General features: G+C 41.2%; 1 protein-coding gene and 1 long non-coding RNA gene across 4 annotated transcripts in view; one reads left to right on the top strand and one right to left on the bottom strand.

Annotated features, from left to right (window-relative positions):
* The window catches only part of LOC148188092 (uncharacterized), a 197247-nt gene that overhangs the window by 166715 nt on the left and 7451 nt on the right, over nucleotides 1–23081 (bottom strand). The gene's annotated exons all lie outside the window — the stretch shown is intronic.
* On the top strand, nucleotides 1112–23067 carry LOC121951504 (uncharacterized). 3 transcript variants are annotated; one of them, XM_088085415.1, is made up of 38 exons: nucleotides 1112–1373; nucleotides 1587–1639; nucleotides 1802–1870; nucleotides 2628–2851; nucleotides 2937–3009; nucleotides 4282–4679; nucleotides 7238–7796; nucleotides 7944–8140; nucleotides 8225–8614; nucleotides 8995–9287; nucleotides 9845–10110; nucleotides 10589–10657; nucleotides 10839–10976; nucleotides 11067–11323; nucleotides 11415–11499; nucleotides 11671–11742; nucleotides 11946–12080; nucleotides 12187–12443; nucleotides 12548–12632; nucleotides 12748–12873; nucleotides 12999–13136; nucleotides 13527–13783; nucleotides 13911–13995; nucleotides 14206–14367; nucleotides 14499–14636; nucleotides 15027–15283; nucleotides 15411–15495; nucleotides 15706–15867; nucleotides 16000–16137; nucleotides 16528–16784; nucleotides 16945–17029; nucleotides 17150–18178; nucleotides 18221–19153; nucleotides 19538–19746; nucleotides 19888–20044; nucleotides 20140–20552; nucleotides 22221–22350; nucleotides 22469–23067. In XM_088085415.1, the coding sequence occupies exons 1-38, from the start codon at nucleotides 1297–1299 to the stop codon at nucleotides 22609–22611; spliced, it is 8601 nt and encodes a 2866-aa protein (XP_087941541.1). In that variant the 5' UTR covers nucleotides 1112–1296; the 3' UTR covers nucleotides 22612–23067. The 3 variants fall into 3 exon arrangements, with proteins under 3 accessions (XP_087941541.1, XP_087941540.1, XP_087941542.1); XM_088085414.1 differs by having other exon boundaries at nucleotides 17150–19153; XM_088085416.1 differs by lacking the exon at nucleotides 10589–10657 and having other exon boundaries at nucleotides 17150–19153.

Raw genomic sequence — 23081 nt, 5'->3', positions numbered from 1 at the left:
GGCTAGCATAAAGCAAACTTAGCATGGTCTTAGATGAACACAGTAATAGGCAACGCAGTAACAGAATACTGGTTCATATTTGATCAGCACTGCCTAGTTTTACAATTTGATCTCAATATTTTCAGCCTCCATTTTAAAAAAAAAAACAGGAAATTGTATGTCATCCACTTCCTTTTCACACATTCTTGCATTACAGCCAAACAGTGCACAAAAATCTGGGTCTAAAGACATCTTAGGGGAGAAATGGGAAACACAGTAACAGAAACTGGGCTTATTTTTGATCAGAGCTGCCAAGTTCTATAGTTTGATATGACTTTGGTCTGTGTTTCATAGAGAGAGAGAGAGGGGGGGGGGGACATTCTCTTGATCCGTTTCTACACTCTTTGTGTCCAGTCCAAATATGTATATTTACTTTCAACAATAGTTTTAGAGCCAGCAAGTTCCACTGGATGACAGACTCTGGATAACAGCTGGGAGATAAGCAGAAAGATCTGGGCGCTGATAAGAAGGAGGGGTTATCAGAATTGACGTACACCCACTACGCACATCGTTATGATAAAAACTTGGATGAAAATCGGAAGTATCCCTCTATGTGTGCGCAAGCATTAACACCACAATAGACTGTTGTCCAAAGGAAGGCCAGCAGAGGAGAGCAGCAACAATGCTGTAGCTTTTTTTATCATAGAGAAAGATTGACAATAGATTATGAATGTGTATGTTTTGGTGATAATGATAAGCAGAAAAATACAACATAATGTTTCTGTCTTTTAACCTCTCTGTGCAATGTTTAGCTGCAGACTTTATCTTTGTCATATTACTTTTCTTCCATCAAAAAATGATCAATTTACTCAATCGGTCCTTTTTTTTTTTGCCCTAACCAAGTTTAACATCTATTCAGTTGCTTGCTCAGTGCTTTTTATGACCCCGACCTTTCCTATCACTATTTGCCGTAACTGTGTTCGCTGCTGTCATCACTTGTAGAATACTTTCATGCCACCCACTCAGTCCAACCCCTTTGATGTCTTCCTGTCCACCACTCCTCTCTCTCCACCCACTGCCAAGGTTACCTGGACAGGTGGAGGGGCTATAAATGCTTAAAAAGCCACCGCTCTGTTCTGAGAACAACACAAGAGGGTCCACGCCTCTGTGCTGGCAGCTACAGGGTCCCATAAGCTGTGTTTCCACAGAGAGGCTCGACAACAGCAACTGCTCATCATTCATTCTTCAACTCATCAAAGAGGAAGAGAGTATTAGAAACGGGAGAGCAGCTGAGAGGCTGCCGTTAAGAGATCAGCCATGCTTGGAGGCATCCACACAGATTTGTTGGTCACAGTGACTCTACTCTTTCTAACTCAGACAGGGACTCAGTGCAGGTGAGTGTCGAGATAATTAAGCCTTTGACAGTCAATGTGACAGTTGATGTGTTATTTGAAATATTAGTATACTTGTATTTATTTCATTAATTGAAAAGTGAATGGGATTTTGATTTGTGGTAAGGTTTTGCTTTAAAGTCAATCACATTACTGTATATTAATTTATGGCAAAAAAATTGAAAGGAATCTGTAATGATTGTCTTCTTATTTCAGGGCTGAAAAAGACTTTTCATTCATTGCTTTACCCGATTGGAGGCCAAATGCAGGTATGACGTTTTACAAGTCTTGTAGATAATTACAACAATTGCTTGAATACAAATTTGTCACAACAGCAAGGGTTTAAATAAACAGATAAATACACAGAGATACATGCATACTGTACTTGATAATTAATTAACTTAATATAAACCCTTTCTTTTCTGTCCCAGAATATGTGTCACAGTGTTTCTACGACAGACACGACAATCTGATATGTGACTGGAGCCAACGCAAATCAGGTACAGATGATTTCTGCAAAATACCACATAATGGCTTTCACTAATCGAATTTAAAAATGAAATTGAAAGCCAAATATATTTATATATATATATATATATATATATATATATATATATATATATATATATACATACAAACACACAAAGTTATCAGGTTACAGTTCAGTTAGAGTTCACTTTGACACAAAGAGATAACTTAACTGTAGTAACCTTTCATTTTGTCCCACCCCTTAGAAGGGGATTTGGGACATTGGTTCACAGTGCTGTTGTAATCTACAGGCAGGCTGTGAGTCAGTCTGTGCCCGATGCCGCGTATCACTAATTGATCTGAAGCAGGCTAATAATCTTTTATAGTCTGGTGTTCTCCCAGGGGCAATCAAAGTAGAGACTCTGCACTTACGGTTCAAATTTAGCACAAAAACACTCCAAACTGCTATTTTGCATTTAATGATAATTGCACCACAACAGATGTACTTCCTGTTTTATTACAATCACAAAGACAAGGAAATGGTTTGCTATTTCTGATGTGATTAAAGTCATGATACGACATAAAAGCTCCTCCCGAAACCTGCATAGTTAAAAATATATTTCACTATTTATATTGTGTGATTCACAGAAAGGCGTGGTGATTGTCATTGACTTTTTAGAAAGTGTTAGCATTAGAACTATTTATAAAATAATCCAGTCACTTTCTATTATATGGATTATGTGGATCATCTGGTGTACGACATTTTCTTGTTGTCCTTTTCCCCTTCAGATGATTTTGTAGTGACTACTTTAGAGAGTGGCCCTCTGGGGCTGGAGGGCGAGGCCTGTCTGGAGTTCTGGTACACATTGCCAGTTGCAGCTAATGGGTCAGAACTTCGCGCTCTGCTGAAAAGCAGCACTGGTCTGAGAGAAATCTGGACTTTAGCTGTTCCCCTAAGGGATTCTTGGAGACAAGTGTTTGTCCCCTTAAACATCATGGAACCAGGGACCCAGGTAAAATTGTATTAAACCACATACTTATTATGAAACTGTAAATATATTTGTTTATATTTAAATTGATAATCTGCTTTTCTATAAGGTTGTAATCGAAGCAGTGTCCAAGGAGGGACAGTTCACATTTAACCGGATAGGTGTAAACCGAGGCTCTTGTGGTAAATGTTCTTTTACTCTTGATGATAATCATTATGCAAGACATAAACCGTTACTGTCCTAAAACTTCCTAGATTACTGTCAGTGAAATTGAAAAATCTTTCTGTAGCTTGAAAATACAAAAAATGATTTAACTTTAAGACTTCAGAACTTTAAAGTCGGGAGTTTAATTCAGTGGAGCAGTAAGAAAGTTTCTCAATCCTTTGAGGAAGAAGTATCATGTACATGAATAAAAGGTTGGACAATTCAAATACTAACTTTGATTTATTTTTCAACCTGGACCCTATTTTCCTCTGTTTTAGTGTCTATATTACAAATGGGAACAACAGATTTTTAAATTGTTATGGTACTAAGTGAGAGCGCTGCAGACAGTGAAACAGGCTGTACTGTAACCACTCGTGGCAATTATGCACCGTAAATTTACATCCACCAGAAATACTTGTTTTTACCACTTGCCACTCAGATTTCTATTATAAGTGTCGGACAATATTATGAGAAGGATCCCTGCCCAGGTTAATTTTGTTTTAAAGCATAAGATCCTTTTTTTTCCAATCAGAAACAGCTTTGAAATCATTATCACCACAACCACCAGATTCCATCTAAATTAACAGTGATTTTATCATTGTGAAACACACTTCATTCAGAGTTGACAGAAACAAAATAACACTAAACAAAATAACCTTGGTTTGTCTTAACATGGTTCAAACAATCACTAGCTCTGGTTTGGTTGGAGTAAATCCTTAATTCACCCAGTCACATGAGATAATATGCTGGCTCTAAACAGGCTAAAATTACTGTTTATTTTTGAGGAGTCTGGCGGGTTTGGTGATAGTGATTTTGGGGCTGTTTATGGTTACATGAAAAGGGATCTTACTCTTTTGCATATAAGTTTATCTCTGTGGGAATCCTTTCCATAATGTTGTCAGACACTCATAATAATCTGATCCTGTCAGAGACAAAAAACAAACACTTTTAGTGGACATACATTGACAGCGCCTATTTCTTCCAAGTGGTTACATTGCGGCCTGTTTCGTAGCTCCCGGCTGCAGTGTTGTCGCTCAATACTGGGCCAGTTTCAAAACTTGTTGTTCCCAATAGTAATTTTACATACAAAAGCATAACAAATAGGAAAACAGGAGCCAGGTTAAAAAAAACACACTTTAAGAGGAGTCCATATAGTACTAACACTAATCATTATGTTACTAATTAGATATTCCTAGCCAGATGGTGTTGTGATTATACAGTGATTGTTTACTCAGTTGCATCTCCCACAGGACCCCAGTGTGAATCTAACACAGAGCTATGGACAGACGAATCCACCCGCTGCCTCTGTTCTGAAGGCCAGTTCTCCTGCTCTCCCTCTCAGTGCCCTAGAGGCCAAATCTGCGGTCCTCAAACAGGAAGCTCCAGTGGGATTTCCACCTCTGGGACGTGCACTATACACAGTCACACAGACTGCAGCACTTTTGATGGAGTGCTGTTCCGCTTCATGGCTCCCTGCACCTACACGCTGGCTAAAACCTGCTCAACCTCTGAGGCCCTGCCCATGTTCAGTGTGGAGGTAGTCAATGAGCAGATCTGGAACTCATCTCTGCCAACTGTTCAGCAGGTCGTTGTGGACTTGGAGAACTTCAGAGTGTCCCTGCTGAGAGGGCAGACGCACCGGGTTGTGGTGAGTGCACTTTAAAAGGATAGAAATTTAGGTAGGCACACTGTGATTCATTGGTGTATGTTGCATCTGCAAATATATGAGCAATTCTCCCCAAAAGCTAAAATGTCACGCGGTCATCCAAAGCTTTCCAGTTTTATCTTATCTTCATAAAAAATTATTGCTGAGCCTACATATCCAAAAAAGACTTATTTAATGTTTTTTTAGTTGCTGTAACCATCTGGCTATTTACTCATTTTTGGCACTCTAATACTAATTTATTTTCAGTTTACACACCTAAGTTGTTTACCGACAGCATGCAGTTTTATGCACAGTTTTGTATCGCAAGTATCGCATTAGAAAAGCTTTATGGGAATGTCAAAATCTGACAAAACTAGGGGCACCAGGTTGCTTACCTGGTAGAGCAGGCACCTAATGTGTTAAGGCTGTGTCCTTGCCAAAGTGCTTGCCAGTTCGACTCCAACCTGCAGCCTTTGCTGCATGTCATTTCCTCTCCCCCTTTCATGCTTAAGCTGACCCATATACAACACATGTAAAAGCCAAAAAATAATTTAAAAAAAAAAAAAAAGACAAAACTTTCTCAACTGTGCAAAAAAAAACAAAACTGCACTCACAGGGTGTTTCTGCTTTTGTCAAAAAAAAGAGTTGGGGGGATATGGTAGGGCTTGTGAAGCATTAATTCTGAGGTACCAAACATTAAACTCACATGACTGATCAGCTGTTTCCACTGTATAACCATCGTCCTGTAAATAAGAATTATTGCATTAATTTGTATTTTGTCTCCAAAAAGCAGATATCATGGCCAATACTAGCTGATATGAAAGAACAATTGAACTTTGCCCGATTAAAACAAATTCCAGAGGACTTCTCTCATCTTAGGATGCAAGGAGACTTGATTTATCTCCGGTCCGCATACCTCTACTTTTTCTACTGTGTTTACTGGGAGATCGAATTAGTGCCTGAAGTCTTGCCTATATCGCCAACATGAGATGAAACTACGCTTTATACAGGATATTTGCACCACATCAGTTGACTGAAGCACTTCTAATTCACTTTTTTGCGACATTTCAAAAGTTTGTCAATCTAAATTAATAAAAATATAACCGGTTTGACAACACACATTTGAGGGTAATGTAAGTATTTTACATCTGTTAAAAAAATACAGTAATCCTATCCCCCTAATGTCCTTTTCCATCAAAATAAGCGCGCATATGCAGGTTTTCAAATGTGAGACAACCCAACAACAATATAAGATATAAGATATATATATAAGATATAACAAGAAATATACTGTGTTTTAACAAGTAGACAAGTATGCCTTTTTTGTTCTCTTTTTCCTGGTGTGATACGAATGATGTCACGGACAGGCTGGAAAACCGGTTATTAAACAGCAAAACGTAGCAGAAAGGCAAGTGAAAATGTTTCGATAGTCTTTTTTTTATCTCTATTTATTTAATCTCCCTATCAAACTTAGTGCAGACTATATGTATGTATGTTTGTTGAGTGCCTCTAGTATGGAAATGGACAGTATTTTGTGGTGGCCCTTTATTGCATTGCGCAGGCAAAGGGGCTAAAATTAGCACATCCGCCCAGGTGTCCTATTTCCATCACTGCCAACTAAAGCTCATCTGAGTTAAAGTTGATAAAGACTCGTGACTACTGCCGTCATTTCACCCTGGAGTGAATGCTGACTGTAAAATTATCCAATAAATTAAAAAAAAACAAAAAACAGATGTTAGTGGGTGTTAGTGGGTTTTTTGTCCAGTGGAAAAGGGCCAGTCTGTCTGTGAAAGTACTATCTGTGCAACTTCATTTTTGTGGCACCTTGCCATTATGCTGTAATAAGTACTGAATTGAGCAGTTTCCATATCTACAGCCCATTCTACTGATAACTGAGATTATCGTAAGTGCAGAGTTTAGTGACGTAATGTCCTGGACTTATCTGCCTTATCAATTTCCAAAGATGTTTCTCTCTCCAGAATTCAGATTTTTATGAAAACTGTCAGATACAGTAAGTCCACACTGAAGATAGCTGGTAAAGAAGTCTAAGGGGCCGTACACATGCTGCATTTTTAACAGCCTAGAAAAGCGAGCTTGAGCACTGTGTGCTTCTCTTGATTCCAGATTTGTTTGTTTGTCATATGCAGGTTAACACACAGTCAGCAATGCAATGAAATATTATGGACATTAGCGTGCAGGCACGTTGCATCATAACGGCCATAAACATTATAACCCTCTCACCAGAAATCCTGAGTGCAGAGCAGATCTTGTTTCAGGTGTTTGTTAAGTGTGTATTGGGCCTAAAACATAGTCCGTGGGAGAGATGTTCAGGTTATCGCTGCATCAAAATAAGCAACTACTCCTACTGATATTTAAGGAAGAAAGGAAAGATATCTGCCAGCTGTGACTGGTTGTTCCTCATTACATGACATGCAGTGCACGCTGCTGCGTTCCAAAAGCTGTGTCTCAATTTGGGGGCTGCAGCCGTTGTGCCCTGAAAAATAGGCACTTGGAAACGCATGCATGTCACAACAGTGACTAAAACTTTCGCTGTTTTTCAGGTTAATGGTGTCTGGAAGACACTTCCACTGAGCCTCAGCACTGTCAACATTAAGAGCAACCCTGCTGCTGTTGAAGTGGAAACCAGTTTTGGCTTTTTGGTCACCTTTGACAATGCTGGTGCTGTCCATGTCAGGCTACCACCCACTTACTCTAATAAAGTCTGTGGCTTGTGTGGAAACTTCAACCACCTCAGAGGAGATGACTTCAGAAAGCCCGATGGAACAAATGCCCCAGATGCCACAGCTTTGGCCAAGAGCTGGCAGACTGGAGCAAACACCTCGTCCTGTGAAACCATTCTAGTACCTCATCAGTGTGACCCACTGGAAGAGGCCGAGTATGCCAGTGAGCTGTACTGTGGAGGTCTCCTCTCCAGCACAGGGCCCTTCGCTGGCTGCCTATCAGTCCTGGGGGCAGAGAGCTACTTCAGGGGCTGTGTAGTCGACATGTGCACTGCTCATGGTGACCCAGCAGCGCTATGTGAGACATTGCAGGTCTACGCAGATATCTGCCAGGAGGCTGGAGTCGCCATACCCTCTTGGAGGAACTCTACATTCTGCCGTATGTTGCTTTATTGCTTCCTGCTTTTATTTCTCTCCCCCTATTTTCAAAATAAGGGAAATAGTAGCAAATAATGACTGCAATAACACAATGACAGTTAAGTTCATACCCTTGCATCTTTCCTCCCCTCTCTTGCGTCCCTCTTAGCCCTTCAGTGTGGTGATAACAGCCACTACAACTCATGTGCTGATGGTTGCCCCGAAGTTTGCTCCAGCCTGGATATAGTTGGCTCCTGTGGAAGCTGTGAGGAAAGATGCGACTGTGACTCTGGCTTCAAGTTCAGCGGGGGGAAGTGTGTCCCGGCAGAGGACTGTGGGTGCTGGTACAATGGAAATCACTATGAGGTAAGTCAACAGGGAACAATTTCATATTCACCTATTCACTTCTACTGTGTTAAAATTTATTCACCATCTCCCCTTTGCCTGCAGAAAGGAGCAACGTTCTCAGACGGAGAGTGTGTGCAGCAGTGCTGGTGCATGGGTAACAATGACGTGCAGTGTACCTCAATGCAATGTGCAAAGGATGAGGTTTGTAAGGTCCAGGATGGAGTCAAAGGCTGCTTCCCTTTCAAACCTGCCACCTGCAGCGTGTACGGTGATCCACATTACATCACCTTTGATGGGATGGCGTATGATTTTCAAGGGGGCTGCAGTTACACACTGATGACCACGTGCGGTGGACAAAGCTCGGTCCAGTTCACTGTGATAGGACACAACATGCATCCCCCCCTTAACAACTTCACCCGGTCCAAGCTGGAAGCTGCGACCCTTCAGGTTGAGGATCTGTACCTCACCCTGAATCAGAGTGGAGAGGTCTATGTAAGCATGAATACTCCTCGCAATTCTCTTTTATAGCACATGAATGCATCACAGGCTGTTGTGCAAATCTGTCTCATGACCTGCTATCAACCTGCAATTGACCCATTTACTGGATCTAATGGCTTTGGTATCATCACACCCATGTTTATAGGGGTCAATTATTACTCTGTAACATGCCACTGAGGGAAGTAACTTGTTTGCCACAAAAGTCTTACAAAAATATACAAAGTAATTGCTAATTGTAAACCTATATGTGAATTTGCCCTGAGCAGCTAATTTTGGTTGCATCAACTATACCAATAGGGGAAAAGAGCATTTTAAATAAACTAAATTCTCATAAGAACAAAATCATTACAAATAATGTATTGTCCTCTCTTTAGGTGAAAAATAGCCGTGTCCATCTTCCCTATTCCACCAGTGGCTCTTACGGCTTAGTGTGGGTCTACCTGAAGAAAAAATACATTGTCTTGGAGACAAACTTTGGCCTCAGAATGACCACAGATGTGCAGAACAGACTCTTCCTGCAGGTGGATGAGCGCTACAAGTATGAACTCTGTGGACTGTGTGGCACCTACTCTGATCGCCAAGACGATGACTTCGTAGCACCAGCAGGCCAAAATGTCACTGGGCCATTTGAATTTGGTGACAGCTGGAGGGTGCCAGGCGATGATAAGTAAGCTATCCTACTATGAAGGGTATCTGCACACATTTTAGTACAAATTAAATAAGTGTTATGACTTTCTAATACCTCCAAAAGGGGAAAAACATATACAAATTAAACAGTAAATGAAAAGAAAAAAGTTTTTGTAAGCCATATAAGCAGTGAGGCACAAATAATATTTCCATCAGCTTCAGCTATACTTTGTGTCTAATGCTACTTAGCAAATGATAGCATGCTAACAACCTAAAGTGAGGTGCCGCACATGTACAAACAAGTACACAAAGCAATTGACACTTGCAGAAGTAGACATGTCAACAGTTAAGATATTCAGTTAACTGCTGAGAATATTTCTGACCAGTTACACATGTCAGTCTATATGTTAATATTGCTACACTTCAGTTTACTGCATTGCACACCACCCAAGTCTGGTGGGAGCTAATATAAGCTAGTGGATCCACTAATTCAGCAAGTACGGCTTGTAACGCCTTTCCAACCCAACAGTGCTTGAAGAAGAATAATGAATACAAATATCTAAATCTCTATTTAATTGTCTAAACTTTCGCCTTTAGGTGTATTTCCCATCCAAATGATCCCAGAATCTGTGATTATAATGAGGAGGATGAGGCCTACAACGAGTGTTACACCCTGTTAGGGGATGCCTTTAAGCCCTGCCATGAATCCATTCACCCGAACATCTTCCTCAATAGTTGTGTGTATGACTACTGCGCCACAAATGGTGACCGACACACCCTCTGTGAGTCTCTCAAGTCCTATGCAGCAGCATGCCAGGTTGCAGGAGTGGACCTTCCCCACTGGCAGACGGACACAGCCTGTGGTGAGTGTTTGAGTCGGGCATGAGAATTATGATAATAGCATGGTGGATTTGTAGTATTATGATATCTAGTTGTGCCATTTTTTTAACAGTATTTCTAATAAATTCAAAAATTTGGTAATCTGTTTGCGCTTTAGATTGGATGAAGTCGTCCTGTTATTTGTCATGTATTTATTACCTAATGATTCTCTTTTCCAACAATATCTTCAACTCACTGCTACTTCTTTTCGTTGTTTGGATTATGGCACAGAGCCAGCCCACTGCATGAGCAAATTACAAAATACACCAATTCAATCGTTTCTTTTTTTCGTTTGTTTTTTTTTTTACTTTGTCATGAGCAAATTGGAGAAGATGGGTGGTTAAGATATGGACAGGGTTGCCTAACACAAATACCTCCTAGGGCGCCAAAAAAGCTAAGGTGGTGAACTCATTTCCTTTTTTTTGTTTCTTTGGCTTTTTGTTTTGTTGTCCCCCATTTCAGCTGAGTTCCCAACCACCGCAACACCACCAACATCTCCAACTCCTACAACACCAACACCAGATCAGACTTGTAAGGGCATTCATGGTTGGGAAGGTTTATTTGTTACTAGTTTGGACTGTCAGTGGCATAATCCAATAAAAAATTAATGATTTATTTTAAAATACAAATATATTCTCATGCTGTAATATTAATGTGAATAAAGAGCTCATAATACATATGATAGCCATCGTGTGTATATCATTTTTCTTAGTCTGTCCCATAAACTGCGACTTTGAAAAAAATCTATGTGGATGGGAGCAGCTCATACAGGACAGTTTTGATTGGACAAGATATTCAGGACCAACCCCAACAAGCTTAACCGGCCCAAACGAGGACCACACCACTGGAGGTAAAACCAAACATCAGGCCACATAATCACATCTGTTGTGTACCTGCATTTGTATTTCATAATTCATGTTTATCGTGCTATTTTCTTTAGCTGGGTTCTACATGTATATTGAGGGGGACAGTGCAACCCATGGAGATCCAGCTCGTCTGTGGAGCTCAATGTGCCATTATAATGGCCCACTCTGTCTGAACTTCTGGTACCATATGTATGGTTCGGCCACAGCGATGGCCCTTAATATCTACCTGCTTAAAGACAATAAAGCTATTAAGCTCTGGTCCATGATGAACAACCAGGGACCAGATTGGCATCGAGGAAACGTTGATATCATAGTGTCTGGTCCATTCCGAGTAAGTCCGACACTATATTCAGACAATAAATTGACCTAAAAGATTAATGTATTCTAATTCATGAAAGATGTTTTTCAATTGGCTCTTTCAGATCATAGTGGAGGGAATTCGAGGCTCTACTGGTCAATCAGATGTGGCCATCGATGACATTTCCATCCACTTTCGCTCATGCTCAGGTAAAATTTACCTCTAACTAAAAGGGAAATAAAACATTCTGAATCTGACTTAAGATATACTGTATCATAAAAGTATTTGGTGAAACAATTGAAATGGTGGAGTAACTTTCATCCCGAATGTCACCCAGATATTTCTGAGTTTAAACAAAGTCTATAATCACTTCTCTTTAGCTGGCTTCCCTGGCCTGATTGGTGGAACTCAGCTTCCTTCTATAACTGCAGAAGTCCTCCCCTCACACTCTGGTAAGTGCCTGGTGCCAGGAAGTTGTATTTTATGGGCCACTTGCTTTGCATCAGAAAGCTGAAGCGTGGTTACAAATTAACATTTATGTCTAGTGAATGAACAATTTCTAATGGTAATAGAAGTTAAAGATTGTCTAAATTTTTAGGAAGTTGCATAAGGGCCTCAGTACTTACATATTTTTTTGCAAATGTTTCCTTTATAGTCTGCAGTATGGACTGTAGCTTCGACCGCAGCCTTTGTAACTGGAATCAGATGATCACAGATGCTTTCGACTGGACATGGACAAGTGGTTCCACCCCCACTGCAATGACTGGGCCCTCTAGTGACCACACTGGAGGTAATAAAGTTTTTGTCTATGTAATATTATAAATACATAGTGGTAAGGAAAAATTCTTTCTCCCCATGGAAAGTGTCTCTGACAATCATTGCATTCCTCTTCTTAGATGGTCATTATCTTTACATCGAGGCCAGCAGTGTGACATACGGAGACACGGCTCGTCTCATCAGCTCTCAGTGTTCTTACTCTGGTCGTCAGTGTCTGCAGTTCTGGTACCACATGTACGGTTCAGCCGATACAATGGGCCTCCATGTCTACTTGTACCAGGACAGTTTTGCCAATCCTGTTTGGCGGAAGAAAAATGATCAAGGAAATATGTGGCGCCTGGCTCAGGTGGACATCACAACAACTGGACCTTTCCAGGTCAGACATCTCCCAGAAGATTTTCGATTGCCAAACAGTAATGGTATTATATCTAATGAAAGATCAATCTTGTACATGATATCAATACTGTTCTCCTATCTCAGATCATCATTGAGGGGCGCAGAGGCTCCAATGAAGAGTCCGATGTAGCAATTGACGATGTAAAGCTTTATAGAGGAAGATGCTCTGGTAAGAAATATGCCCAATGAACAAGTTCCTCTAAACCCTAAAGATTTGTTGCTTCTGTGTAGCATGATAATGTTTTAAATATCTGCAGGTATTAACCTATCTTAAATTGTTGTAGATCTGAGTGGTGTTGTGACAACAAATCCTCCAAGTGTCACTGTGCAAACCACTGCAGCCCCAGACCCTCCTCTGGTCAATGTTACTGTTATTGAAACTCCTGATGAAATACAACAACCGCACTCAGGTACAGTGCTAATTCCACAGCAGCTCATGTACACCCCTAGTGAATTTTCACTTTTCATTTTTTTCCACATCCAGTTTTTTTGTGATTTCTAGTTATCTAAATATATGTCTGACTTTTGTTTCCAGTATGCCACCTCGACTGTAATTTTGAACAAGATCTATGTCAGTGGAGTCAACTTCTTGCTGATGTTTTTGATTGGACAAGGCAGAGTGGCTCCACTCCTACGCTGATGACCGGGCCCTCTTCTGATCACACCATGGGAGGTAATTAGCCATCAGGCCAAGTAAACTTTGTGTAGAACTGACAGGAAAAACATAGAGCCACGGTCACACTTTGAACTGGGGAACGAACGTGTTGTTGCTTGCTTAAATAGTTCATCCTTATAAAACCACAACGGTAGACTGTCTGGCCAAGAGTTCCAGATATACTGTATGAAAACATTATTCCTTTAGCATCCTGAGCCAGTAAAGCCACAGCTTATAAATTAAGTAATTTTTAGTCTTTCTGTGTTTGAAAGACATTTGCATTGTCAACATTTAGCATCCAGTTTTAGCTGCAACTTGGCATCCCTTGAAATTCTAACATGATTGAAGAAAAGTTTCTAATATGCTATGCATTACTTGAACTTATCTTACTCTTCTGTCCTTAACCAGATGGCCACTATCTTTACATCGAAGCCAACAGTGCGTCACATGGAGACACGGCTCGTCTCATCAGCTCTCAGTGTTCTTACTCTGGTCGTCAGTGTCTGCAGTTCTGGTACCACATGTACGGTTCAGCCGATACAATGGGCCTCCATGTCTACTTGTACCAGGACAGATTTGCCAATCCTGTTTGGCGGAAGAGAAATGATCAAGGAAATATGTGGCACCTGGCTCAGGTGGACATCACAACAACTGGACCTTTCCAGGTTAGACATTCTCTACCAGGCACTCAGATTATTTAAAGATTGTCAGCCAATGATGCTGTAATGATAAAATATTAACAATGGGAGACATCTTACAAAAGTAACAAATCAATTATGCTTGCTATCTCAGATCATCATTGAGGGGCGCAGAGGCTCAAATGAAAAGTCCGATGTTGCAATTGATGATATAAAGCTTTATCCTGGTCGATGCTCTGGTAAGAAACACGCACAATGAATAAGTACCTCTAAACCCTGTTAAAATGTGCTGCTTATCATAAGTCTGTACAGTTTGATAATGTTTTAAATATCTGCAGATATTAAGCTATCTTAAATTGTTGCAAGTCTGAGTGGTGTTGCGGCAACAAATCCTCCTAAACCTAACAGAAACACAGCTCATCTAAGTGTCACTGTGTAAACCACTGCAGCTCCAGAGCCTCCTCTGGTCAACGTTACTACTCAGCTACCTGATACAGCTCCGCCCCCTGTAGCAAATGCCACCATACCTCCCATAGTGGAAGCAACAACCAATTTCGTCAATAAGGACAATGTTACTGAAGCTGCTGATAACGGACAACCACCACACTCAGGTACAGTGCTAATCCCACAGCAGCCTTTACACACCCCTGGTGTTGGGATTTCCACATTTCATATTTTTCCACATCCAGTTTTTTTGTGATTTCTAGTTATCTATATATATATGCCTGACTTTTGTTTCCAGTCTGCCACCTCGACTGTAATTTTGAACAAGATCTATGTCAGTGGAGTCAACTTCTTGCTGATGTTTTTGATTGGACAAGGCAGAGTGGCTCCACTCCTACGCTGATGACCGGGCCTTCTTCTGATCACACCATGGGAGGTAATTAGCCGTCAGGCCAAGTAATCTTCGTGCAGAACTGACAGGAAAAACATAGAGCCACGGTCACACTTTGAACTGGGGAATGAACCTGTTGTTGGATGCTGATAAGTTCATCCTTACAAAACCAGAACAGTAGACTGTCTGACCAAGAGCTCCAAATATACTGTATTAAGATATCATTCTTTTAGCATCCGGAGCCAGTAGAGCTTCTGCTTATAAATTCAAGTCATTTTTAGTCTTTCTGTGTTTGAAAGACATTTGCATTGTTAACATTTAGCATCCAGTTTTAGCTGCAACTTGGCATCCCTTGAAATTCTAACATTACTGAAGAAAAGTTTCTAATATGCTATGCATTACTTGAACTTATCTTACTCTTCTGTCCTTAACCAGATGGCCACTATCTTTACATCGAAGCCAACAGTGCGTCACATGGAGACACGGCTCGTCTCATCAGCTCTCAGTGTTCTTACTCTGGTCGTCAGTGTCTGCAGTTCTGGTACCACATGTACGGTTCAGCCGATACAATGGGCCTCCATGTCTACTTGTACCAGGACAGATTTGCCAATCCTGTTTGGCGGAAGAGAAATGATCAAGGAAACATGTGGCACCTGGCTCAGGTGGACATCACAACAACTGGACCTTTCCAGGTTAGACATTCTCTACCAGGCACTCAGATTATTTAAAGATTGTCAGCCAATGATGCTGTAATGATAAAATATTAACAATGGGAGACATCTTACAAAAGTAACAAATCAATTATGCTTGCTATCTCAGATCATCATTGAGGGGCGCAGAGGCTCAAATGAAAAGTCCGATGTTGCAATTGATGATATAAAGCTTTATCCTGGTCGATGCTCTGGTAAGAAACACGCACAATGAATAAGTACCTCTAAACCCTGTTAAAATGTGCTGCTTATCATAAGTCTGTACAGTTTGATAATGTTTTAAATATCTGCAGATATTAAGCTATCTTAAATTGTTGCAAGTCTGAGTGGTGTTGCGGCAACAAATCTTCCTAAACCTAACAGAAACACAGCTCATCTAAGTGTCACTGTGTAAACCACTGCAGCTCCAGAGCCTCCTCTGGTCAACGTTACTACTCAGCTACCTGATACAGCTCCGCCCCCTGTAGCAAATGCCACCATACCTCCCATAGTGGAAGCAACAACCAATTTCGTCAATAAGGACAATGTTACTGAAGCTGCTGATAACGGACAACCACCACACTCAGGTACAGTGCTAATCCCACAGCAGCCTTTACACACCCCTGGTGTTGGGATTTCCACATTTCATATTTTTCCACATCCATTTTTTTTTGTGATTTCTAGTTATCTATATATATATGCCTGACTTTTGTTTCCAGTCTGCCACCTCGACTGTAATTTTGAACAAGATCTATGTCAGTGGAGTCAACTTCTTGCTGATGTTTTTGATTGGACAAGGCAGAGTGGCTCCACTCCTACGCTGATGACCGGGCCCTCTTCTGATCACACCATGGGAGGTAATTAGCCGTCAGGCCAAGTAATCTTCGTGCAGAACTGACAGGAAAAACACAGAGCCACGGTCACACTTTGAACTGGGGAATGAACCTGTTGTTGGATGCTGATAAGTTCATCCTTACAAAACCAGAACAGCAGACTGTCTGACCAAGAGCTCCAAATATACTGTATTAAGATATCATTCTTTTAGCATCCGGAGCCAGTAGAGCTTCTGCTTATAAATTCAAGTCATTTTTAGTCTTTCTGTGTTTGAAAGACATTTGCATTGTCAACATTTAGCATCCAGTTTTAGCTGCAACTTGGCATCCCCTGAAATTCTAACATGATTGAAGAAAAGTTTCTAATATGCTATGCATTACTTGAACTTATCTTACTCTTCTGCCCTTAACCAGATGGCCACTATCTTTACATCGAAGCCAACAGTGCGTCATATGGAGACACGGCTCGTCTCATCAGCTCTGAGTGCTCTGACTCTGGTCGTCAGTGTCTGCAGTTCTGGTACCACATGTACGGTTCAGCCAATACAATGGGCCTCCATGTCTACTTGTACCAGGACAGATTTGCCAATCCTGTTTGGCGGAAGAGAAATGATCAAGGAAACATGTGGCACCTGGCTCAGGTGGACATCACAACAACTGGACCTTTCCAGGTGAGATGTATTTTCTCCTTGCCTGTCTAATGTGCAAAACAGAGAGAAACACCAATATTGTACTATCTGAAACAATAAATGAGAGTAATTGGACTAAATGAATCTCAGTGCTATAGAAGCCATGCAATGCTTTGATATTAACCCTTGCACTTTATTTTAGATCATATTTGAGGGGCGAAGAGGTTCCAACGATCAGTCTGATGTTGCCATAGATGACGTATCACTTCATCATGGGAAGTGCTCAGGTATTTTTGTCTTCCTAATGGCATTCAATTCAGGTCATACACACAATAAATGAAAATTAATGTGACTGACGTGAAATCTAGTTACTGACATGGCTAAACCAACAACCCCCACTCCAACAGCCTTGAATCCAGTTGCAACAGAAGCTCCAGGGCTTCCTCCAGCAACACCAACTTCATCAACAACCACCACCACAACAACTGACACCACCGCAACTGATGATGCACAAACCACTACAAAGCCAGCAACAACTGCAACCCCAAGAACTCCAAGTACTGATGCTCCAACAACAAAACCCCATCCACCAACAACAGAGCACCCAAGAACTGAGACTTCAGAGCAACCAGAACCTGAAGTTACAGACAGACCCCAAACAACAGCAAGACCAGAGCAACCAGCTACACCTAATGAACCTCAAACAACAGCTAAAACCCAAACCCAGACTACAGAAAGTCACAAGCCTACAGCTGGATCACAACTACCACCAACAGCTAATCCTGAATCTCCAACTGACAGTCATCCCGAGGCACAAACCACAGACAAGCCACAACCACCAACTACAGCTAGACCACAACCTCCAACTGAAACTCAGCCACAAACAACTGTGAAACCACAACCACCAACTACCTTTACAACAACAACTGCCACAACAACAGCAGCTGCAACCGACTGTGATACACAAACCACTACAAAGCCTATTACTCAGCCACAGACAACAGTTAGACCACAACCACCAACCACAGCCAGACCACAACCTCCAACTACAGCCAGACCACAACCTCCCACTGAAAGTCAGCCACAGCCACAAACAACAGTTAGACCACAACCATCAACCACAGCCAGACCACAACGTCCTACTGAAAGTCAGCCACAGCCACAAACAACAGTTAGACCACAACCATCAACCACAGGCAGACCACAACCTCCGACTGAAAGTCAGCCACAAACAACCATTAAACCACAGCCATCAACTACAGCCAGACCACAACCTCCAACTACAGCCAGACCACAACCTCCTACTGAAAGTCAGCCACAGCCACAAACAACAGTTAGACCACAACCATCAACCACAGCCAGACCACAACCTCCGACTGAAAGTCAGCCACAAACAACAGTTAGACCACAACCATCAACCACAGCCAGACCACAACCTCCGACTGAAAGTCAGCCACAAACAACAGTTAGACCACAACCTCCTACTGAAAGTCAGCCACAGCCACAAACAACAGTTAGACCACAACCATCAACCACAGGCAGACCACAACCTCCGACTGAAAGTCAGCCACAAACAACAGTTAGACCACAACCATCAACTACAGCCAGACCACAACCTCCTACTGAAAGTCAGCCACAGCCACAAACAACAGTTAGACCACAACCATCAACCACAGCCAGACCACAACCTCCGACTGAAAGTCAGCCACAAACAACAGTTAGACCACAACCATCAACCACAGCCAGACCACAACCTCCTACTGAAAGTCAGCCACAGCCACAAACAACAGTTAGACCACAACCATCAACCACAGCCAGACCACAACCTCCGACTGAAAGTCAGCCACAAACAACAGTTAGACCACAACCATCAACCACAGCCAGACCACAACCTCCGACTGAAAGTCAGCCACAAACAACAGTTAGACCACAACCTCCTACTGAAAGTCAGCCACAGCCACAAACAACAGTTAGACCACAACCATCAACCACAGGCAGACCACAACCTCCGACTGAAAGTCAGCCACAAACAACAGTTAGACCACAACCATCAACTACAGCCAGACCACAACCTCCTACTGAAAGTCAGCCACAGCCACAAACAACAGTTAGACCACAACCATCAACCACAGCCAGACCACAACCTCCGACTGAAAGTCAGCCACAAACAACAGTTAGACCACAACCATCAACCACAGCCAGACCACAACCTCCGACTGAAACTCAACCGCAGCCACAAACAACCATTAAACCACAACCCCCGCCTACACTTAAACCCACAGCAGCTACATCACAATCTACAACAACCAATAAACCACATTCAACAACAATCAGACCTCAGCCAACAACTACAGATGTACCAGAATCGACAACAACAGCTAGACCAAAACCACCAACCACAACTGTACCAAGTAAGTTAGAAGTTTGTATTTCCTTATTAAGCTTGGGCAGCATCTTTTTCTTACCTTCCTGAAATTTCAATGGCGTATAAAGTATGTAACAGTATTGATGTGCGGCGCAACATACATGTAATACATCGTCAGTACAGCATCTCAGTATGAGTTTAACTGAAAAGGAGTGTTTGTATTTTTGGCAGTATTGAAAGTCATACCAGCAGGATTACTAAATACCTTGGTATACCATAATACCGTGATACCACCCAAGTCTTTTCCCTGTATAAAATACTGACTGGGTCCCCCATAATGTATAGCTTACTTTATATATTAGATGCCAGTGGCATAACTCACTGGTGAGCTAAGACGAAATACTCTTTCTCTCTCACTTTGTCTCTCTAGCACCCTCTTGCCCAGCGAACAGTCATTACACCACTTGTATGCCTGCCTGTAGTCCAACCTGCACCTTCCTAAATGGCCCGCCACACTGCAGAGATGATGATGGCTGTGTGCCAGGATGTGTATGCGATAAAGGCTTTGTGCGTAAAAGGATGGTTTGTGTGCCTATCCAACAATGTGGATGTGTGGACAGGAATGGCACCAAACATCATGTGAGTGATAGAATGACTCTTCATCAATGAGACAACACAGCATCAAATCCTTACTTTCTAAAAGCCCAAGCATTATTGCAAAAAATGATGCATTTGGACATTGATGTCTTAGCAGTATAATGACTCTGTCTCTTTTGTCAGTTCAATGAAGTGTGGTACACCAACCACTGCAGTCAGAAATGTGAATGTGAAAGAGATGATGGCGTCGGGGAGATTGACTGCGAAGACCAAGATGAGTGTGATGGAAATGCTGTCTGTCTTCAAAATGAGGAGGGCGATTATTTCTGCCAGTCTACAGGTGCTACGAATGTCAACATTTGACTGTGATTTTTGAAAAACATGTTACATCTTGTTCAGTCATTTATGAATTGCTGTACACTTGTTGCTCCAAAGGCTTCAGTGAGTGCACCATCAGAGGAGACCCTGAGTACAGAACCTTCGATAAAATGAAGCATGACTTCGAGGGTGAGCACTCATATGTACTGGTCTGGACCAACAACTTGCCAAATAAGCTTCCACACGTCTACATTGAGGGCATCAATGGTGTACATGATGACGATGATGATGATGATGATGATGATGATGATAGTCACCATCATGATGACAGCAGCAGTGAAGAAGACCACAGTCGCAGAGTCAGGGATGAAGATGAAGATAATGATGATGATGATGATGATGATGATGATGATGATGATGAAAAACATGATGACACCAGCGAAGAGCATGATGAACACCACAGATTAAGAGAGCTTAAGATCAGAGTGTACAATCACACCGTGGAGTTCAAGAGGCGTCGAAGGCTGGTCGTAAGTATCGGGCATTTTTAACAACACACATCCTCTACCTTATTTTCCTGTGGCTCCTTTTCAGCAGACACACTATGGTGTTCATGGGATAATATCATTATATCTTTGCCCACCCACAGGCATTTATGAAAGCACTGAGGGAAATAACCAGCACTGCCTCATATTTTCTCTGTGAGGTGTTACGACAGCAGTGAGGCAGATGATGTGTGCTAAATTATGCTCTGTCATATGTTATTTCCCTGTTGGCCCTTTACACGTGTTTGTGTGTTTATGAGAGCAAGAGAGGCAGAGAGAGAGAGCATGTTAAAAAGCTGCAATACTGACATTTTTTTTCAGGGGTCAGACTTCATTATGTCTGAGCAGTCTGAGATATGTCATTTTAAGGCCTGCACACAGTATATTATATTTAACATCAAAGAAGCTTGAACATATTTTTGAAATTGCTATACCTTAGGGTATTTTTTTCCAAATTTTAATAATGTTCTGCATAATTATTTGTTTAAAGAAGTCAAATACATAATAAAAAAATATATTTTTTTAAAAACTGACTTTACCAAGGTCACAGTTATTTTCAGAAAAATTGAAAAAATATGCTTTTAATATTACCACTAGAACATCAACTTTTAACAACATTTGAGAATTTTAAATATAGACAAAGCTAGACCAAGAGTCTACAGCCATGCTAGCAGCCCTGTAGGGTTGCATTAACTAGGGAATCTAGTTGTGTAAAAATGCTGCTGTTCTCACTGTCACTTTTCCCCTGCTGTCCAAACACAGTGGAGGGGTAGGACAAATAGCCTTCCTAAAATACAAACCGTCAAATCTTTCCAGTACAACTGCTAAACAACAACAAAGATGGAAGAGAAATATCTTAATATAATGTAGGGTGTATATTAATATATATTTCCTAACTCAAAATCTCATGAACCCACATTGACCAGTACTTGTGTTCAAGCACACTTTCAGGGATAATTGTTAAAATTTAAATGTTTTATTGAAGAAGCGATGTTTAAGTACATGGGATTTATTGTTTTAGTTTTTTATTGTGTCATTGAATTGGGTGTCAAGAATCTCACTGGAATTTCACTGGCACTGGTATTGACTACTAAAGTTTTAGTATCGTGACATGGCTAGTACCAACGCACAGTGGACGTTTTTGCTAAATGCTAAAATAAGCATGCTGATATGCTGATGCCGAAAAGGTAGAACATTTACCAGGTTCCCCATCTTATTGCGCCAGTTAGTACTAAACTCAGCTTAAGTCCAGCTGAGGCTTAGTTTTGCATCTATTTGGCTGGAAACTAAAAAATTTTGATTTTGATCCTCCTCATCCTGACTGAGACAGGAATGCCTTTACCAAATTCCATAAAGATTCACTGAATTACTATGGAGACAATTAGTCATAATAAAAGCAGAAAAAAATATCAGCCTTGTGATGGTGCAAAAGGAAAAGTCAGGGGATGATCCAAGTCAGTATGATTGATCTTGTGTGAACCGTGAATATGTTATTTCAGTCTGAACAGCAAACAAACAGCATGGATAAAACTGTATGTTTCACAAATCCCTGCACAAAATATACATACAAAAAAAAACATGCGATCAGACAAGTCTAGTTAAATATGATAAATTCCATCGCACTGACACATTCTCTTCTATGTCTCCCTCCAGGTGGACGGAAGGAGAACTAATACTCCCACCTCACCAACTGCTGGTCTGAAAATCTGGGCGCACTCCTCTCGCATCTACCTGAAGACTGACTTTGGTCTCTTAGTGGAGTTTGATGGACACAGCAAAGCAGGTAACTACTCTTCACCTCCATTAACAGGTTGAATAGAATTAGCGGTGGTCCTGGAATTCGTAGGATTCATTTATGCAATACATCAAGTGAAATTGTGTATTTGATGTTTTTCCTGCAGAGATCACTCTACCTCGCATATATAAAAGGAAAGTGGGAGGTCTGTGTGGGAACTTTGACGGCCAAAAGTGGAATGACTTTATGAAGCCCGATGGTACCAGGGCCAGGAACGTTCAGGAGTTTGGAGAGAGCTGGAGAGTGTGACGGACGATCACACGGATGTAAGGAAGAGACATGGCACTGCGAAGGTTTTGACCACTAGTAGAAATATCACTGTGGCAGTTTACAAAAAAACTCCACGCTGATTACATATGTCACTTTAGAAGATAAGAAAAGACTGAATTAATGCTGATTTATTTTTTTCTTTAACTGAGCATAAGCTGCCAAATATGACTAAGCCTGAATTTTCTTTAATTCCAGCTCTTAGGGGCAATAAATACAAAACAATGACAACTTTCTGCTGATTTACACAGTAAAGTGTATCATCTACATATATCAAAGTGCATCATAGTCTCATATCAATGTCTCTTTTTAAAAGACATGTTTGTACTCTATTTATTCAAAGGTGATGTTCTTACAGCTGTACTATTTGTCACTATCCTATGTTCTGTTGGAAAGCAACTCTACGTGCAATAAATGATTATAAAAATGTCGCTTGCACTTGGTCATAATGT

This window comes from Plectropomus leopardus, chromosome 12 (assembly GCF_026936395.1).
Source record: "Plectropomus leopardus strain MGB_pleo_1.0 chromosome 12, ASM2693639v1, whole genome shotgun sequence".
NCBI classification, from domain to species: domain Eukaryota; kingdom Metazoa; phylum Chordata; class Actinopteri; order Perciformes; family Serranidae; genus Plectropomus; species Plectropomus leopardus.
This window is presented reverse-complemented; position numbering and strand designations above follow the sequence as displayed.